This window comes from Drosophila hydei, unplaced genomic scaffold (assembly GCF_003285905.1).
Source record: "Drosophila hydei strain 15085-1641.00,03,60 unplaced genomic scaffold, DhydRS2 tig00000001-arrow-pilon, whole genome shotgun sequence".
Classification (NCBI taxonomy): domain Eukaryota; kingdom Metazoa; phylum Arthropoda; class Insecta; order Diptera; family Drosophilidae; genus Drosophila; species Drosophila hydei.
The window spans coordinates 10,029,976-10,050,247 of NW_022045643.1; the positions used below are offsets into that span (position 1 = coordinate 10,029,976).

At 45.2% G+C, this 20,272-nt stretch overlaps 3 protein-coding genes across 6 annotated transcripts in view; 2 read left to right on the forward strand and 1 right to left on the reverse strand.

Moving 5' to 3' along the window:
- Positions 1-5,957, forward strand: part of LOC111604425 (chromodomain-helicase-DNA-binding protein Mi-2 homolog) — a 28,340-nt gene extending 22,383 nt beyond the window's left edge. The window contains exons 4-5 of one of the 2 annotated variants that reach the window (XM_023322484.2): positions 51-5,543; positions 5,620-5,956. In XM_023322484.2, coding sequence (XP_023178252.2) covers positions 51-5,543; positions 5,620-5,762 — 5,636 coding nt within the window. In that variant the 3' untranslated portion in view covers positions 5,763-5,956. Of the gene's footprint in view, positions 1-50; positions 5,544-5,619 lie in introns of both variants that reach the window. The other variant, XM_023322483.2, reaches the window with a different exon arrangement.
- Positions 5,958-6,971: 1,014 nt separating this feature from the next.
- Positions 6,972-16,446, reverse strand: LOC111604472 (ubiquitin carboxyl-terminal hydrolase 32). Of its 3 annotated transcripts, none has more exons than XM_023322554.2 (14): positions 16,143-16,446; positions 14,370-14,604; positions 14,033-14,309; positions 13,748-13,976; positions 12,853-13,688; positions 11,649-12,792; positions 11,279-11,584; positions 10,999-11,219; positions 8,910-9,610; positions 8,681-8,847; positions 8,437-8,624; positions 8,188-8,373; positions 7,646-8,122; positions 6,972-7,582 (listed from the first exon to the last, which is right to left on the reverse strand). In XM_023322554.2, exons 1-14 carry the CDS (start codon positions 16,198-16,200, stop codon positions 7,304-7,306), a joined length of 5,304 nt encoding a protein of 1,767 aa, XP_023178322.2. In that variant the 5' UTR covers positions 16,201-16,446; the 3' UTR covers positions 6,972-7,303. The 3 variants fall into 3 exon arrangements, with proteins under 3 accessions (XP_023178322.2, XP_023178321.2, XP_023178323.2); XM_023322553.2 differs by having other exon boundaries at positions 10,942-11,219; XM_023322555.2 differs by lacking the exons at positions 6,972-7,582; positions 7,646-8,122; positions 8,188-8,373; ... (1 more) ...; positions 8,681-8,847; positions 8,910-9,610 and adding an exon at positions 10,692-10,833 and having other exon boundaries at positions 10,942-11,219.
- A 137-nt stretch (positions 16,447-16,583) lies between these two features.
- On the forward strand, positions 16,584-19,601 carry LOC111604473 (ras-related protein Rab-8A). The gene is made up of 5 exons (XM_023322557.2): positions 16,584-17,322; positions 18,363-18,423; positions 18,484-18,688; positions 18,757-18,897; positions 18,960-19,601. The coding sequence occupies exons 1-5, from the start codon at positions 17,199-17,201 to the stop codon at positions 19,050-19,052; spliced, it is 624 nt and encodes a 207-aa protein (XP_023178325.1). The 5' UTR covers positions 16,584-17,198; the 3' UTR covers positions 19,053-19,601.
- Positions 19,602-20,272: the final 671 nt, after the last annotated feature.

Below are 20,272 nucleotides of genomic sequence, written 5' to 3' on the forward strand. Positions count from 1 at the left end.
CATATATATATATATACGTATTATATACATTAATCTACTATGTATTGTAGGCATGCCTTCTGTGGAAGACGTCTGCTCGGCGTTTAGTGTGTGTGACGTGGAAATCGAATACAGTGAGGAGGAGCTGCAGAGCCTGACCACATACAAGGCATTCATGCAGCATGTGCGGCCCATATTACAAAAAGAAAATCCGAAAATTGCTGCACCCAAGCTTATGATGCTTGTGGCTGCAAAGTGGCGTGAGTTCTGCGAGAGCAATCCGCATATACAGCAGGATCAGCAGCAGGGCGGACAGGCGCAGGCAGCGGCAGCGGCTCCAGAGGCTGATGAGCCGCGATCGTCCCGTTCATCGCGTAACGAGAAGCCGGACGACATTTACGAAGAGGAGGAGGACGAAGAGGAAGAGGAGGAGGAGAAGAAGCCACGACGTAAGCGCAGCGGGCGCAGCAGCAATAAAAAGGGACGTCGACCATCGGGCAAAGTGCCAACATTGAAGATCAAGTTTGGCAAGCGTAAACGTGACAGTTCCGACGAGGAACCCGATGCAAGTGGCGCCTCCGAGCGTGATTCCGACTTGGAGTTTGAGCGCATGCTGCAAAAATCTGACGACAGCGCCGATGAAAAGGAAAAAGAAAAGGATAAGGTTAAGCAACCGGTAGAGGCAGATGCCGCAGCTGCGGCTCAGGATGATGGCGCTCCAGTCGTGCGCAAGAAGGCCAAGACCAAGATTGGCAACAAGTTCAAGAAGAAAAACAAAATAAAGAAGACAAAGAACTTCCCAGAGGGCGAAGATGGCGAACATGAGCACCAGGATTACTGCGAGGTGTGCCAACAGGGCGGAGAGATCATTCTCTGCGACACCTGTCCTCGCGCCTACCACTTGGTCTGCCTGGAGCCGGAACTGGACGAGCCGCCAGAGGGCAAATGGTCGTGCCCCCACTGCGAGGCCGACGGCGGTGCTGCTGAGGAGGAGGACGACGATGAGCACCAGGAGTTTTGCCGTGTGTGCAAAGATGGCGGCGAGTTGCTCTGCTGCGACTCCTGCCCATCGGCTTATCATACGTTCTGTTTGAATCCGCCGCTGGACACCATACCCGACGGCGACTGGCGGTGTCCGCGTTGCAGCTGCCCTCCATTGGTCGGCAAGGCCGAGAAAATCATCACCTGGCGCTGGGCCGTGCAGCGCCGAGGCAGCAGTGAGGCATCCACCTCGAAGAGCGCCAAGCAGGGTAGTCGCGTACGCGAGTACTTCATCAAGTGGCACAACATGTCCTATTGGCACTGTGACTGGGTCTCCGAGGTGCAACTGGACGTCCATCATCCGCTGATGATACGCTCCTTCCAGCGCAAATACGACATGGAGGAGCCACCCAAATTTGAAGAATCACTGGACGAGGCCGATACTCGCTTCAAGCGCATACAGCGCCACAAGGACAAGGTAGGCATGAAGGGCAATGACGACGATGATGAGGCCGCACTCGAGGAGCGATTTTACAAGAATGGCGTCAAGCCCGAATGGCTGATTGTGCAGCGCGTCATCAATCATCGCACGGCACGCGACGGCAGCACCATGTATCTGGTGAAGTGGCGTGAGCTGCCCTACGACAAGTCCACCTGGGAGGAGGAGGGCGATGATATACCCGGCCTACGACAGGCTATCGATTACTATCAGGACTTGCGTGCCGTGTGCACTTCGGAACAGTCGCGCGGCTCCAGCAGCAAGAAGAATAAAAAGGGACGTAAGACTAAGCACAAGCTGGAGCTTGATGATGAGGATCGTCCCGTCAAGCATTATACACCGCCGCCCGAGAAGCCAACAACAGATTTGAAGAAGAAATACGAGGGTCAGCCGGCGTTCCTTGAGGATACGGGCATGCAGCTGCATCCCTATCAGATTGAGGGCATCAACTGGTTGCGCTACAGCTGGGGCCAGGCCATCGATACCATCCTGGCCGATGAGATGGGTCTGGGCAAGACCATCCAAACTGTAACGTTTCTCTATTCGCTCTACAAGGAGGGACATTGCCGTGGCCCATTTCTGGTGGCTGTGCCGCTCTCCACCCTGGTCAATTGGGAGCGTGAGTTTGAGCTGTGGGCGCCCGATTTCTATTGCATCACATACATTGGCGATAAGGATTCGCGTGCCGTGATACGCGAGAACGAGCTGACCTTCGAGGAGGGCGCCATACGTGGCACAAAGGTCTCGCGCCTGCGCACCACCCAATACAAATTCAATGTGCTGCTCACCAGCTACGAGCTGATCTCCATGGATGCGCCCTGCTTGGGCAGCATTGACTGGGCGGTGCTGGTGGTTGATGAGGCGCATCGCCTGAAGAGCAATCAAAGCAAGTTCTTCCGCATCCTGAATAGCTATTCGATTGCCTACAAGCTGCTGCTCACTGGAACCCCATTGCAGAACAATTTGGAGGAGTTGTTCCACTTGCTTAACTTCTTGAGCCGCGACAAATTCAACGATCTGCAGGCGTTCCAGGGCGAGTTTGCGGACGTGTCTAAGGAGGAGCAGGTGAAGCGTTTGCATGAAATGCTGGGCCCACACATGCTGCGTCGTCTGAAGACCGATGTGCTAAAGAACATGCCCTCCAAGTCCGAGTTTATTGTGCGTGTCGAGCTGTCGGCCATGCAAAAGAAGTTCTACAAGTTTATCTTGACCAAGAACTATGAGGCACTCAACTCGAAGAGCGGCGGCGGCTCCTGCTCCTTGATCAACATCATGATGGATCTGAAGAAGTGCTGCAATCATCCGTATCTATTTCCATCGGGTTCCGAAGAGGCGCCCACCTCTGCGGGCGGCATCTATGAAATCAATTCACTAACCAAGGCAGCCGGCAAGCTGGTCCTGCTCTCGAAGATGCTGAAGCAGTTGAAGGCACAGAATCATCGTGTCCTGATTTTCTCACAAATGACCAAGATGTTGGACATCCTCGAGGACTTCCTCGAAGGCGAACAGTACAAGTACGAGCGTATCGATGGCAGCATCACGGGCACTGTCCGCCAGGAGGCCATCGATCGATTCAATGCGCCTGGAGCACAGCAGTTCGTCTTTCTGCTGAGCACACGCGCCGGCGGCTTGGGCATTAACTTGGCCACAGCCGATACGGTCATTATATATGATTCCGATTGGAATCCTCACAATGATATACAGGCCTTTTCGCGTGCCCATCGTATTGGCCAGGCCAACAAGGTGATGATCTATCGCTTTGTCACACGCAACTCGGTGGAGGAGCGCGTCACACAAGTGGCCAAGCGCAAGATGATGTTAACCCATCTGGTAGTGCGTCCCGGCATGGGCGGCAAGGGAGCCAATTTCACAAAGCAGGAGCTGGACGATATTCTACGTTTTGGCACTGAGGATCTCTTCAAGGAGGACGACAAGGAGGAGGCCATCCATTATGATGACAAGGCCGTGGCGGAGCTGCTTGATCGAACCAATCGCGGCATTGAGGAGAAGGAGTCATGGGCAAATGAGTATTTGTCCTCCTTTAAGGTGGCATCGTACGCTACTAAAGAGGAGGAGGAAGAGGAGGAAACGGAAATCATTAAGCAAGATGCCGAGAACTCAGATCCCGCTTACTGGGTCAAACTGCTGCGTCATCATTACGAGCAGCATCAAGAGGACGTCGGTCGCACCCTGGGCAAGGGCAAACGTGTGCGCAAGCAGGTGAACTACACGGATGGAGGTGTAGTTGCAGCGGACACCTCCCGCGACGACTCCAACTGGCAGGACAATGGCAGCGAATACAATTCCGAATACTCCGGCGGCAGCGACGAGGATGGCGGCGATGATGACTTCGATGAACAGAACGGCGAGCGCAAGGCCAAGCGGCGATTGGAGCGACGCGATGATCGTCCCCTGCCGCCTCTGCTGGCGCGTGTCGGCGGCAACATTGAGGTGCTGGGCTTCAACGCCAGGCAGCGGAAGAGCTTCCTCAATGCCATTATGCGCTACGGCATGCCGCCCCAGGATGCTTTCAATTCGCAGTGGCTGGTGCGAGATTTGCGTGGCAAATCTGAGCGTAACTTCAAGGCCTACGTTTCGCTCTTTATGCGACATCTGTGCGAACCGGGCGCCGACAATGCCGAGACCTTTGCAGATGGCGTGCCGCGGGAGGGTCTGTCTCGTCAGCATGTGCTCACGCGCATCGGCGTCATGTCGCTCATACGCAAGAAGGTGCAAGAATTCGAGCACATCAATGGCTACTACAGCATGCCTGAGCTGATACTCAAACCCTGCGAGCCGGTGCGTTCTGGTGGCAAACAGGAGGTAGCAGCAGTTGATGCCAACGCACCGGCTGCAGCCAAGCCGCCGGCCGAGAGCGCCACGACCAGCAACAGCGCAACACCTGCGACGAGCGCAGCGCCCAGTCCAGCGCCTGCTTCAGAGAAGAGCGAAGATAAGGCAACTATCGACAAAGCAACGCCTGAGAAACAGGAACCCAAACTGGAACCAGATGCCGAGGAGGACAAAAAGGCGGTCGATGCGGCTGTTAAGCAAGAGAAGCCTGAGGACTCCGCTGAGGCCGAGACCAAGACTGGGGAGGCAAGCGTGAAGAGCGAAACACCTAAAGTGGAGCCAAAAGAGGAAGGCAAAGAGCAATCAGAGGCACAGCCTAAGGAAGAGCTGAAGACCGAGCAGACCGACGACAAGGAAAAGGAGAAGGAGAAGGCAAGCGAGGAGAAGCCGGCAAATAACCCGAGCAGCAGCACCACTACCACAAACATAATTGATGATGACGACGACGACGTAATGATCGTCAAGGAGGATGGTGAGCTGGAGAAGCCCAATGCCAGTGCCAACGCCAACTCACCCAAGGATCAAAAGAGTGCTGCTGTTGCAGGCACCGGAGCAGGAGGCAAGCTGGTTGAGGACAGTCTCGAGGTGTTGAAGCGCAAATTTATGTTCAACATTGCCGATGGCGGCTTCACCGAGCTGCACACCTTGTGGTTGAACGAAGAGAAGGCAGCTGTGCCCGGACGCGAATATGAGATCTGGCATCGTCGCCACGACTACTGGCTACTGGCGGGCATTGTCACACATGGCTACGGACGCTGGCAGGACATTCAAAACGATATACGATTCGCCATTATCAATGAGCCGTTCAAAATGGACGTTGGCAAGGGAAACTTCCTGGAGATTAAGAACAAATTCTTGGCACGACGCTTCAAGTTGCTGGAGCAAGCGTTGGTCATTGAAGAGCAGCTGCGACGTGCAGCCTTCTTGAATCTTGCCCAGGATCCCAGCCATCCGGCTATGTCGCTAAATGCACGTTTTGCCGAGGTTGAATGCCTGGCTGAGTCGCATCAGCATCTGAGCAAGGAGTCGCTAGCCGGCAATAAGCCAGCCAATGCGGTGCTGCACAAGGTGCTCAATCAGCTAGAGGAGCTGCTGTCCGACATGAAGAGCGATGTTTCTCGCCTGCCCGCCACCCTGGCACGCATACCACCGGTAGCACAACGCTTGCAAATGTCGGAGCGTTCTATTTTATCGCGTTTGGCTGCCACCGCTGGCAACGCCTCCAATGCGGGTAGGTTTCCCTTATACAACTCGCCATGTGTCATTTTTGGATTGTGTTTAACCCACATACTTTGTACCCTTTGCAGCTCAATTGATGGCACAATTTCCGGCCGGCTTTCAGGGCACCACCTTGCCAGCGTTCACGGGGGGACCCGCTGGGAACTTTGCCAACTTTCGACCACAGTTCTCTGTGCCCGGGCAGCTGTCCAACAACGCCGGCGGCACCTGAGCACCATAAAAGCATTCAAATTCCATGGAAATTAATTACTCTTCAGCTAAGAATTTAACGCTACGTATATTAAAAGAAAATGCATACCCAATATACACTTAAAATATTTATCAAAAAATACTTGCAATGAAATGAAATTAATTAATTAACCGTTCACAATTTACCGTATTCTATAAATAGAACATTTTGGCTACTTCTAGCCGATTCTAAATGACAATTATATTAAATGCTTATTTACCTGCTATGTGAATTAATTTTATATAGCTACATAAACAATATATAAATCCGATTCCATTGCAAACCAAAATAACATTTTGCGTGTTTTTCTTATGTGTGGAGATGGGAGGTGGAAATCAGCATATAAAAGTTACAGATTCAATTTTATTTAGCAATTGGTTGCAGTTTGCAATTAATCGAACGACGCCAAGATTCTCTCAAACGGACAGCCCTGGCCTTGTATCCAAATACTTCCCAAAGGACTATAAGCTTATGTGACTCCATTTTTTAACCGCCAACTACGCCCATCCCTTAGTATTAAATAACAAACATTTTTTCAAGCGACAGACTTTTATTTGATTTGATACTCGTAACTTTGTTGCTTTGTATTATTATTGTATAGTTTTTGTATATTAAGTATAAATTAGTTAAGTTTGTATGTGTATATACTCGTGTGTGTACATATGTATATATGCAATTTGTAAATATCAATTACATTGTTATTAAACATAATGAAGTCATCTGATAAGCGCAACACAGATCTCAGAACCGATCAATTACGAAATATGAGTAGGGCACAATAATGAGAGCGAATTCCTGCTACCTCATTCGTAGCTTCTTGCTATTAAAATATTGCTAATTAATATCAAGGTTTCGACAACATTTGACGAGCAATTTTTCGACCATGGGTAATTTGATCTCCTAATCGCAATATCGTTCTCCATTTCAATATTTACATTAATTACAAATAAATGGAATTGCATACTTTGTATATGCATATACAAATACGAGTAATTATAGTTAATTACAAGCTGGCTCTGGTGGCCTAATACATAATACGAAGTACAACAAAAGAAACGTTAATAATAATTAAAAAAAAAGTAAACAAATTTAACAAACAAACTTCGCCATTAAATAATCTAATAATAAACTGACAAAAACAAATTATGTGAGAGAACTAAGTTTGAATTTACACATATAGTTATCAAATAATAATAATATATAGCAATGTATGGTACATATGGTATGGAATATGGTACATTAAACAAAATCACATTTGCAACGCGAATGTGCGACTGCTCACAACAACAAAAAACTTCAAGTATGTTTGGATCTAAAACTAGATATTGTGGGCAACTTAAGCTAGAACAGCAAATCAGCTTAGAATAGTAAATAACAAAAAACACAAGCACACGCACACCAACACACTCACAAATATTATATATATAAAATTAAACACAAGCGATTGAAGAACCTCCATCATAGCCTTAAGCCTTATGCCTGTAGCGCCGCTTCCTGTAGTTTGCAACAATATTAATACAATATTATGATATTGTGCATAGCTTTTTAAGCTCGCTCTCCGACTCGTCCACATCCAACTGCAGGTTGGCCGCATTAGACAGCGCCCGTCCCTCGATATTCGGCAGGTAGGGTTCGTAGTCGAGACCCTGGCGCTCATAGAATAATAAATACGCTGCGCTCGGGTCTATATTCGGCTTTTGCGATATTTCGCGACAGGAGCTATCATTGTAACAATACCAGGAACCAGTTGTGTTTGATGCATAGGAAATGTAGTGACCACCATTCAGCATGCCCGAATGCGACTGCAGAAAGCAAAGGGTCAGCATTAGTTGTCATTAATAATTGATTAGTTAGTTGTGACCTACCACTACGGCGTATAGCTTGTATTTGGGATCGAACTCATCAACATCCGCGTGCAGCTTGTGTTGATGATAGTCCTCGAACTCCCCATCCACAATAGGCGTATTTGTGAGGCTCGTGGAAATGAGCCGCTGTCGTCTGGCTGAATTGGTCGACTTGCTCTGACGCAGCACACAGCCAGTGGCTAGCGGCGTTTCCTTTGTTGTGTCGGCTTTTTCGCTTGCTGCCTCATCAGCTGGAAGCGGCACGTCTTCTCCTGCTCTGCCGTTGGCATCGACCTCATCAAGTTCGCTAGGAACTTCATTGCTGGCGCTTGTCAAATCTCGCTTCAGCTCCAGTAGCTCCTTGTGCCGTAGTATTGTCTCCTGTGGCACAGAGGCCAAATAGGGCGTGGGATCAAAGTCATCGAAGGGAAAGTGCACAACCTTTTGTGATTTTACCCACTTTCCATTGACACAATTGAAACGCTTCAAATGGACAATCTAGGGCGAAGCAACAACAGAATGAATAACTTAGTAATGCCTTGAAGAGACGAAGAATTCCTTACCAGAATCGGTGGCAACTTCCATATTTGTAACTTCTTCGTCGCTGGCTTCTTGCCCTTGCAGTGGCTACAGTGGTACCATTGTTCCAACTTCTCCTCGGAGGTAAAGGCGCGCAAGCAGTGATTCAGATCAACGGGCTCCACTTGTTCCCGACGACATATCGCAATGGTCTCATGATCGATCCAAAGCTGAGCACAATAAACCAATTCACATATAAATATATTGAAGCTCATTGAAGGCTGTTCACTTACGCGCTCCAAAGTGCTTTGATAACGTAAATGCAATGCAGTTGGATCCCAGTCGATGGCAATGGTAAAGTCTTCAAAATATTTTGTTGTTGGTGTGTAGGATAGCGATGTGGTGTACTCCGATGTTCGCTTGGCCTCCAGGTTTGGTAGCGATGGGCATTTAGCGTTCATTTGTGGCGTGACCACGTTATCTAGAAGGAAAACCCAGTTAGAGAATGTTGATCTTTTTAGAGTTAAGATAACTTACTAGACGCAGAGTTGATGGGCGGCAATGCACCCTGGAGCACATAGTCATTATTGCAGCGAATTTCGCAGCCGCGACAGAAACTTGACCAGGGACAAATGGCGCAGGTGAGACCGTCCGCTTTAACAGCGCGCAGTGTGAAGGGGAAATCATAGCCTAGGCTGTCGTCACTGCAAGAAGGAGTTGATGTTATGTTTGGCAGCGTTATTTATGGAAAGGTGAGCATATTTACCAGTCGGCTGCATGATTAGCTTGTTCGGTGGTGGCTGGCAGAGGACTCAGCAGGCGACTAACTTGTAGCCAGACGGCGCAGTAGAGATCCTTATGGGTGCCACCATCACAGTTCGGTATTAGCAGTGGCACACCAAACAGGCTGGGCCGGGTTTTATGGTAGGAGAGGAAGTAACTGTCGTGGCGCGTGATTTTGCGATGAACAGCCACAAGATATTTGCCGACCTTATAGGGCTGCGAGGAGCGCCGCGAGTACACACCACTGGTGGTTTGATTGCCGCTCGTGCTTTCCGGTTGTGAAGTTGTTATTTGCTGATCCGGCTCCTCGCCATCGATTTGTCCATCCTCGTCGTCGTCCTCGTTATCTCCATCATCATCATCATCATCAACGTCTGCATCACGATCGAAACTGTTGATGCCTAGCGTGTGAGCTGTGCTCCTGCCACTGGACTGATCGTTGGTCGTGCGATAGGAGGCACCGTCATCGCTGTTGCTGCCATGTCGACTGGCAGCCAGTTCCGCCACTGGCATTGGCTCCGTTAGCGAGCTCTCCATGGAATTTTCGCCAGAGTGATTCGTGTACGACACTGAGCTCGTGTTGCTTTCCGTGTGCAGCAGCTTGGTGGATGAGATGCGCTTCTGTTGTGCCATCGCATCGTCCATGAATGTGTTCTCCGGGCTGCAGCTGAGCACCAGCGACTCCTGTGTCGGATGTACCAATGAAGGTGGCCGGAAGATTTGCATTAGTTGTGCGTAACTTACACTTATGTAAGTGTGTGTGAGTGTGAATGTGTGTATCTTAAAGCTCATGGAATTTAAACAATTAACAATTACTACTCGATGATTAAAGGCAACGGTTTTTATAAACTAGGATAAACGCTCAAAAATCTACAGAAATCGGAAATTATTTTTTTATTGCGGGTGTTCAAATTAGCTGATATATATTGTATATACTATATAAGAACATATATTAAAATTTGTACTTTAATTAATTAGTTGGCATAATTGGTAGTTTCTGCGGTGGAAATGAGTAGAATAGCATTTGCAATGTGTACAGAAAAGGATGATTCGAGAGAAATGAGAATTATATTGAAATATCTGTGGTCTTTAAGCTCTATTTTAATCAATCTGTGAAAGAAGTGTGATGTTGAAAGCAACGAAAGTTCTCTCTCAAATAGTGTGATGAATGACGAAAAGAATCATAAAATTAGCAAATTAAGATTTATCATAATTAATTGGAATTATAAGTTATAGCGAATCACCCTTGCGTACAATTGAAAAGCTATGAAAATGTCAGTTGGCTACTTGTACCTTTGATGACGAGGGCAAATGTACAAAAGAACAGGTACAGTTAAATTATAAGTTTTGCATATTCGATGTAACGATAACCGACAGCAGTAACGATAACGATAACGATAACGATAACGATAACGATAGAAGCTAATTGGTGAGTCTATAACATTAGAAATAGTTTAAAGCAAAAATTTACAAATAGGTATTTGATTACAGCCATCAACAAACTAAATAGGAGTGTGTATTAGTATTAAGAGGAGCATAGAAATAACAATAAACTACTAAAAATACGAGTATATTTATATTCCGAGATTTAGACTAGTTGAATAAGTGCGTTGTATACGAAATCAAAGAACAATTAGAAGTTTAGACAGGTGTGGATGGTTGGGTGTTTGGTTGGTTGTACATTATAGGTAGGTGGCCCACAAACCAAACAGAAACTGAAACGGCAACTGTTCTTTTAACATATTTGTATTTAATATATATAGATTTGTTCGATATCGATTTGTATATTATGTATTGCGACAATAGACGGAGGGGGGCGAAAATGAATGCCAGTTACGCCGGAATATTGATTTAAAAATCTTGATAATCTTCGTTTTGCAGGGGTTCGTCGCTGGAGCGAGTTTATCCTAGGCAATGGGGAATTTTACAAAATATCAATTTGAATGTAACCCTCGACGGGTCCATGAATCTAACATATTAAATACGTGTATGTTAATATAGTTTAGAAGCCATACCTTGAAGCAAAAAAGACTGTGGGGCATGCACTCTCTCTTTCCAAAGCACCGGCTTACCTTTCCGGCATCATCTGGCTGCAGTTCGTGCACGTGGCCAACGCTGCTGCTGCTGATGTTGGTGTTAGCGTTGCTGTATTTGGTTAACTCATGGCTTCCATCAGGGCCAGCTGGGTCCTGCCCATCACTGATATGCCCATTGCAGATGACACGTGACGAGGATCGGTTCGATGTCTGCAGCGTGCTAAGCGACGACAGTGAGTCTTGTGTTGTAATGAGCGCTGTAAGCAACAGTTGTATGTTAACTGGTAACACTCTCTATGGACTGTATGTGACATACCAGAGCTTCGCTGTATGTCCTTGAGACCCTGTTCAATATGCATGCTGAGCGCCGAATTAGAGCGCGTTCTAACGCTGCTCTGTTCGGGCAACTGATACACGTATAAATCCTTAGAGCTCTGTGTGCGCAGCTTCTCCTCATCGGCAACTACCTGGCGTATCTGCGAGTTCCAGAGCTCACAAACCAGCATGAGGCTTGGCTGCAGTGGGCACAGCGTGGCCAGTTTTTGCTTTAAGTCGCTGTACTTACATTCCGAGTTAAGTCGCAGGCCGTACTTAATTGGAACACTGCCATCCAAAAGGATCACTGCAAGGATATAGGCGGAGAATAATATTGGATTGATAGAAAATTTTAGCTGTAATTGACTGACCTAGCACCTCCAGATACACGTAGTTCTCCACGGGCAGGGGCAAGCTTAACAAGCTAAAAGGATCGAAACGCACAGACTCGTGACCGCAGCTCAGGCAGCTGACCTTTGACTTTAGCTGTCCATAGAACAGATCTATGATTATGGATTGATTGCGTGCATGATGCTGTGACCATGCCTCTGCGGCAACAATCTTGTCGGGCCGTCCATTGGAGTCCTTCAGCTCGCTATATGGCTTTTCCATAACACGATTTAGATCCTCGTGAAGCGCATCGAGTAGCCACTCAAGCAGCTCTTGCGAGTCGTGTTGCCCGCCGCCAGCGAACTGCGGGGCATGTTTGTTTACACAAAAGCGCAGCTTGAGTGGTGCCACAGAGCGAGTTGTGGCCGTCCACACTTCCTTGAGCAGCTCCGCATAGCGCATGGCTAGTTGGCCACGTGTGCCCAGCTTATTGGCCGCATTCAATTCGAAGCGATGCATCTGACGATGAAAGTATTGGGCCAGCGGTTGCGTATTGAAGAGCACTTGGAGTGCAGCATTCATGAAACAGGTGTTGCCCAGATTGTGTAGCCCAGTGGCGCCTGGTGCGTGTACAGACATGATGGAGGTACGCGTTAGACGCCGCCGGTCGCCAGGACCGGCTCCAACTTGACCGCTCTGCGTGCTGGCCAGCGAGCTGAGCTCCTCGGGCCAGGTAAGATCTTTGTTACGTATCTCTAGCAGCAGCTGATCGTTGTCACGTATCAGCAGCTCCTTTAGGCACATGGTATCCTCCTCCAACAGTATGGCACTATTATCTAGTGATGCGCTCGAAGGTGGCACGTGCCACAATCGTATATCCTCCGGCTTCAGACGCAGCTGTTCGCACAGAAACTCACCCACCTGACGCACTGTGGCCAGCCGGCTAAATGCCGCCGTATACGCCAAGTAGCGCTTGGGCGGTTGAAGTACGCTGCTGGCTGCAATGGCCGCATAGCCGCCGCCAGAGGCCAAGACGCCGTATCCACCGCTAGTTGTTGAGCCCCAGCTGGTAATTTGTGTGCTTGCGCCGCTGCTATTAGGCGCCGTCTGCACCTGATGCAGTAGTATGCGCAGATTTAATGGATATAGCTCTAGCTCTACCTCCAAGTTTGGTGGTTGTATCACCTGCAGAAAAACAAATGAGGCTTAGTTGAAGTAAAGAGTGCCTGTGGCCTGCTGTCTTACCTGTCTGGGCAGCGGTAGATTGTCGCCATACCAACGATTCACCGCTTTCCATAGCGACTTGGGCACCAGCTCAAAGTCGTGGTTCTGTACAAGTGGCGTATCGCGCTTCAGATGCCCGCCTTCGCCTGTCAAAGTTCGTACATTGCGATAGGGATTGGCGGTAATCAGATTGCTATTGTCAATGGGGCCCGGACGGTGTTGACCACAGTGCCGGCCGGCGGATATGCCACTGCTACCGGATACCGATCCCAGCGAATAGCTATCGTGTTGCTCCAGGCTGTGCGTGTTGAAGCTCTCATCACAAACGAGCGCTTCATCCACAGCGCTACGCTGGCTGGCCGTACGCTTGCAGTAGTCGCATGTTTGAGACGTGTGCTGCGTGTACTGCATCCAGGTGAGCCACCAGTCACGTGATATCAAATACCAGAACTGGCCAACTCGGTAGGGGCGTCGCTCCTCACGCTGTAACCAGCCGCGCACAATATCGTACTCCATGTGCTTGCATTGCGGCCACAGACCGAACACTATGTGGCACAGCTCGAAGATTAGGTCCAACAGCGGCTGCATCAGCCGTAGACCGCACTGCACATTCCATATCATGAAATCCTCTGCTGTCAGTGAAACATTGTCCCGTGTAAGCGTGCTGGGCACGCCATCTGGACTCCTGCGTTGGGCAAACTCTACCAGATCACTAATCACGTGCTGGTTGGTCAAGTCCTTAAATTGCTGCGCATCGCGATTCTCCTTGGCAACGAATAACAGGACGTTGATCATTTGCAGCGTCTCCTCATGATTGAGCACACCATCGCGATCTACGTCGAAGATCTTGAAGCAGACTACCAAATGGAAAGAAATTGGGTCAGACTGAGTAGGGATTCTCTTGAGAAGCACTTACAGCGGGTGCGCTCTACACCGGGTCCACGACAAGCGGCACTGACGCCACAGCAAAGCTCCTTAAAGTCGATGTGTCCATCACGGTTTTCGTCAAAGGCATTAAAGAGACCGGTCAGCGCATTCTTTGGTATCGGCGGACTAATGAGCGGTCCCAAAAACTGTAAATCGATCTGGCCATTCTGCGAGGTATTCTTCAAACGCCAGAACTCCTTCTCTAAGTCACCAATATCCTACAACAAATCGATAAGGTTACTAAATGTTTCAAAAATAAATTCTTTGATATTACCTTTTCTTCAAGATGCGTAACGCCGGCTAGACTCTGATAAAAGGTGGGCGTCTCCAGCTCGGAGGTGAGACTGACGCAATTGTCGGCAAGCAGCCAGTTGGACAGGACTGTTGCATTGCGATGCTTGACTATCCAGTCCTGGAACTGTTCAAAGTTGACACGTTCGCCTTGGGCAAACAGGGAGACGCTCTCGAAGGGGGCCAGGTTCACATTGCGCACGTAATCAGATTTAATAATGTAGGTACCAGCGTCATTGCAATAGAGGTTCCACAGAAATCTATCGATGGCATAGGAATATTTATAATAAAAATAAATGTGTTTCTTAGGATCTACTTACTTGGTTTTCTCCTCCTGAGTGCCGCGCGTGATCAGCACTAGGCCGCACAGCAGGTCCTTCAAGGATATGCCGCGCTGTGTGCCACCACAGGCAACATAAAGCATGTCCGTAATCTTCGGCGGCACTCCCTCGCACAGCACATCCTGCTGGAATGCATTGCGACTGAGATAGAGTCGACCCACGCCAGCTGATTTCTTGAAGGCATCTTTAAGACGTCGCAACTCGGCGTCGCTAACTGTTTTAATTAAATAACATATTCATATTAGTTGATGGGTTAAACCGTATTAACGTGGAGCTAATTAAAACTTAGATAATATAACTCTTGACTAGTAGAGTGTAAATTGGAAGTACTAAATTATTACTAATTCTGTTTTCTAAAAACCTCTAACTCTATAAAAAGATATTTTTAGCCCGAGTACAGCAAATAACTACTCGTAGAACTATATTTTAAACAAACAATTTTCGCAAATTAAATTGGAATTTTGTATAAACTCGTTATTTGAGAAGTGCTTAGTCACATGTGTATAAAAAAATAAATCCCAACTGTAATGTATATATTATTGGGAGTCATGCATTTGCCTTCTCATTATGTGTGTGTGAACAAACGTTAAGATAATGTAAACCCGCTACGTTAGAGCCCGTAAACAAAAACACAAGCAAACAAATCGTTCTAAACGTAATACACGTAATCAATTAACCATACAATAAAGTCCATTATTAATAGACTTATGAGAAGGGGCGACTAGAATTACTGGGCGTGGCAGTTCGAGTTAAACATAGGCAGCAATTCATAATCGCAAATCGAGCATGAAAAGGCAATGAGGAATAATTTTGTGATTGCAAAGAATTATTTACTATGCGACATCACGCGACCAACGGTATTTAATAGCGGGTTTTGTTGTTGTTTTGCTGCATTGACAGAAATTTCTGCATTGCGTTGCATTATTAAGTGCATTTCAAGCGGAGAGAGAGAGGGGGAATGGTCCGAACTGGACTTGCATACGTTTTCACAAGAAACAAACCGGTCTTGAAAAGCTTTGCGCCAATAACAACAACGACAACGTCAACAATGGACACCCGCACCTGGGCAGCAAGTATAGCCGTACAGGTATATAGACGGGGCCATCTTATCAGTAACGTTCGTTTTCTTTGGCTTCGCGGCTGGTCATAAAACGACAACAACAACAACGACAAGAACAAGAGGAACAACAACGACAGCAGCGAGATGAATGCCAATGTAAAGCGAGAGAATATTAGAGAAGTCAACAAAAACTTAAACGTCATTGCGTGTACATCAGATTCTAAATGATGAGAGAGGCCCAACAATAAATATTAACTGTTTTTGTTTGATTGCATGCCTTGTCTGCAATTTTGCTTTGTCTCAAAGCTACATTCGTCCCCCCGCCACGAGAAAAACGCGGTTGCTGTGCTTTTCTATTGTGACGTCACTGAAGGCGACGACGCAAATACTCATACACATATGCAAACACTTATACACGCACACATACAGTGTTGAAATTTGCACAAAAAAATCCCAATAGAATAAGACGAAAATGAAAAGAATTAGCTGATTCCAGCAACAAAAGGGCAGCAATAAAAGCATGGAAGTAGAGTGGAAACAACAATAGAATCGATAGTGCGATTATACCTGTATTGGTGCATATTATTATTGTTTTTGTTCTAGAACCTGAAGCACTTGAGTGACCCATTTTTGTTGTCTGGAACACAGCGAGCAATTGCACCTGTACATGTATATTGGAGGTTAGCACTTACCACGTTTGACTGCATCCTCGTAACTGATGCAAGCATGTTTGGATTCTTTTGTACCCATATTTGCCTACGGCAATTCTAGAGTGCTTCTGCTGCTGGCGTCGTCGTCGTCGTCTTGTGACTTCACTTCTTACATTTGTTTATGTTATTTGTTGCCGTTGTCGGGCCTTGAGGGTAAATCACAGACACAGAGTCATGTACATGCAAAAAGCAGCTTTTGTTGTATTTTATTTTTTAAAACACTTTGTTTTTTGTCACACTTTCATTGCTTTACTAGTTTCGCGTTCGCTTATAATTTTTAACTATCAGCGCTCAGTGTGACCACGCTCGTGACATAAAAAATACTGTAAGTTCGAGACATTAGAAAATAAGCAGCTGTTTAGCAGTTTTACTACAATCGAACAGCTGTCTGAATAGTTGCCCAAGCACGTTTGGCAACACTGCTTATCGATAAATCGTCTCGTTTTCGTCCTACACAACACTGCTACGTACCAATCATTTATTGTTCGGGCGTAATTAGAAAGCAATAATTAAGCGTAATTTTTACGTGTAACCAACAACAACACAGCACACAATTGCAAGTGCAGTACATACAAGTGTAAAACAGCGCGCGTCCATTTACTATTGCAATTTAAAGTGCTTAAAACTACGTCGCCATTTTTCGACATACACACAAAAGAAAACCACAGTCAGAGCTGAAAAAACCTGTGCGTGCTTGCGTGTGTTTATTTGTGTCTGCTGTGTGTGGTTACGTCTATGAATTTTTTATACATACCCTTACGTACATATAAATTAATACCAACCCGCAGCAGCAGCAATAGCCAGTTATAGTAATTTAATCGTCGACATTAACATAGTGTGTAATATTAATCGAAAACCACTGATTACCAACCACCGCCATATAACAAAAGCATCACCAGCAGTTATCGACGTGGACGATAACGCCAAAAAGGAAGAGAAGAAATTAAAGAGCAAATAGCTGCATCTATAACAAAAGAACCTGGCACAATCCGAAGCAAAACTGTGATTTAATCATACAAATACAACAACATAAATACAATGGCCAAAACGTACGACTACCTGTTCAAATTGCTGCTGATCGGTGATTCTGGAGTTGGCAAAACTTGCATATTGTTTCGATTCTCAGAGGATGCTTTCAATACGACATTTATATCTACAATAGGTAAGTGTTATCAATATCCACCATGTATACAAAACACAGAGCTGACAACAACAACAATATCAACATCAGCCAACAAACCAAACATTTCAAAGTGCATACATCATCAGTCATAGCTCGCAGTCTGTCATCCTCAGTAATCAACACTGCTCTCTCTCTCTCTCGTTTGCGCTCTTTTGCTCTGTGAAATTTTTTAATTAATTATGACGCCGCCGGGCAGCAATCGCATATCATACAAATACATACAAACATATTTGCGTATTCATGTTCATGCTCTCAATCTCGTCTCTTGGCTCAGCTGTAAGTAGCATGCACACAAACATACAAACACGAATACGTGACTCATTTTGTATGCTCTTTTCTTGTTCTCAGTAATGTTATTTGTCATAATTATATCGTTGTTGATGTTGTTCTATGAACAAGGACGTAGTGCAAAGGGGATCAGCAGCAACCCACCATAGACAAACTAAATAGAGAAAAAGAAAGTGACCAATTTAACATATTATTAAATGCTGAAACCCAAATACCAAACATGATAAGATATTATTTTGTAAGCTGAAAAGAAATCGATAAGCGCTGTTTGTTTAACCCAGTGTCATTGCACCACAGTCGACTGTTTTGTTTTTAAACTATCTTCAAGTCTAGTGTAAATTCGTTGCCATGAGTTGTGAGCTGATAAGCATCCATTTCACAGTCAAGTCTCATTGAGAGGGGTTCTAGCAGCTTGAGACAGCATTGAGACACATCCCACACACATGGCACGAGCTCAGCAATTTGTCTATTTATATATTTGGCACATTTCCCTGCACTAATTCCAATTTGGGTTATTTACTTAACGACGCCAACGTCTCGAATCAATTGCGTATTTTCAACTGCTGTCTCTTGTGCTCTTTTGTAGTCTTAGTCTATGCAGATATGTATGTCAGCTCTCTAACAGATGGGCGAGAGGAACTCAGCTGCCAAAAATGATCTAAACTAATTTATTGCTGAGTTTTTGCTTATCACATGTCTTCTCTCTTCTCTTTATTTTACTTTATTCACAGGTATCGATTTTAAAATTAGAACAATTGAATTGGATAACAAGAAAATCAAATTGCAAATATGGTAAGTTATCAAAAAAAAAAAACAATGTTGTATAAATTCATTAATTAAAAACCATTTAAGGGACACTGCTGGCCAGGAGCGTTTCCGAACGATCACCACGGCATATTACAGAGGTGCCATGGGTATTATGCTGGTGTATGACATAACACAGGAGAAATCGTTTGAGAACATAAAGAACTGGATACGAAATATCGAAGAGAATGCCGCCGCCGATGTTGAGAAAATGCTGCTGGGCAACAAATGCGAACTAAATGATAAGAGACAGGTTATTATTATACTCCACAGCGATTTATTTTGAAAATTCAATGACTTAACGATCATTTCCTTTTGCAGGTTTCAAAGGAACGTGGCGAACAGTTAGCCATTGAATATGGCATTAAATTCATGGAGACCTCCGCGAAAGCAAGCATCAATGTTGAAGAGGCTTTTCTCACGCTCGCCAGTGATATCAAAGCGAAAACGGAAAAGCGTATGGTAAGTGGTCGAGCATCGTGATCGTTATCAATTATAACATTGTAATATTTTTACTCGTGCAGGAGGCGAACAATCCACCGAAGGGCGGTCATCAGCTGAAACTAACAGAGATTCGAACAAAGGATAGTTGGCTATCAAGATGCAGTTTGCTTTGACGTGGCAATGTGCGTGTGGCACTGATGCGGCATGGTGGAAATAATAATGATAATGTATGTGGTAGTAGTTTTCTTAACTCCTGTTAAGTCCTAACAACAACAACCAAGCGAGCAAACACCCCTGAATATGCAACATAATGAAAAAATACATAATTATAATAATATAATAATAGAAGAGGTAAAATTGTTTATGCGAACGAGACATGGCGATAAGATGTACGAAATATGCATCAATATGGATCTATGCACATTCAATATTCATTTAACGCTAAAAAAAAACAAAACAAACAAAAACTAAAAATAACACGAGTATTGTGAGTAGCGTAAACTGAAAAATTAACGAAACAACAAAACATACAACCCGCCCTCGCCCTGCCCTCCGCTCCGATCAGTTACAGTTTTCATTTTACTTTTCTTATCAGTTTCAATGTATAATTTTTAAATTTTCTGTCGCAAGAAATATGCAGCCATGGTTGTTCACGATTTGTAAACCAATGACAAAACAATAAAGTAGAAAATAAATATATGTATTCATATATTATATAAATATTTCGATTCCGTTTGCTCTACATTTATGCTCATTTACGAATATTTAATTTAATTTAATTTAGTTCTCACACCTTTTGCTCGACAACAAACTCAACAACTCATGAAAAGTTCGCCGGACGCAATTTAGACTCAGACGCACAATTTTGATATCGATTCACTTAGATATGGCAAGTTCTAATAGTTGCGGGTGCTTCATAATACATTGTCAATAAACAGACCGTTAATCTCTAATTGAACACACGAATACGATTAATATTTGTGTGAGTAGATGGAAATAATAATAAATAATTAAAAAAGATATGCGCATATGCAATACGAAGAAAACAATGCGATGAAAAAGAATAAATGCAGAGCAGCAAAAATACATATTGTGAAATTAATTGATAACTAAATCTAAATGCATATTTGATATTAATTAATTAATTAATTATGTATGTACTTGTAATATTAATTATTAAACGTATACAATTTTATAAAATAAATCATGTGCAAAAATGCATTATTTATTATATATTTACAACGAAGTAACTATCTATAACCTGCCCGGTTGCCCCTTTATTTAATTTAAAGCAGGAGGATTAGAAAGAATTTCAAGAGTTTTTCGTAGTTGTGATAAAAATTTTGATAGTCATTTATTAAATGCATTGATTGCAAAAAATGCATTTTAATTT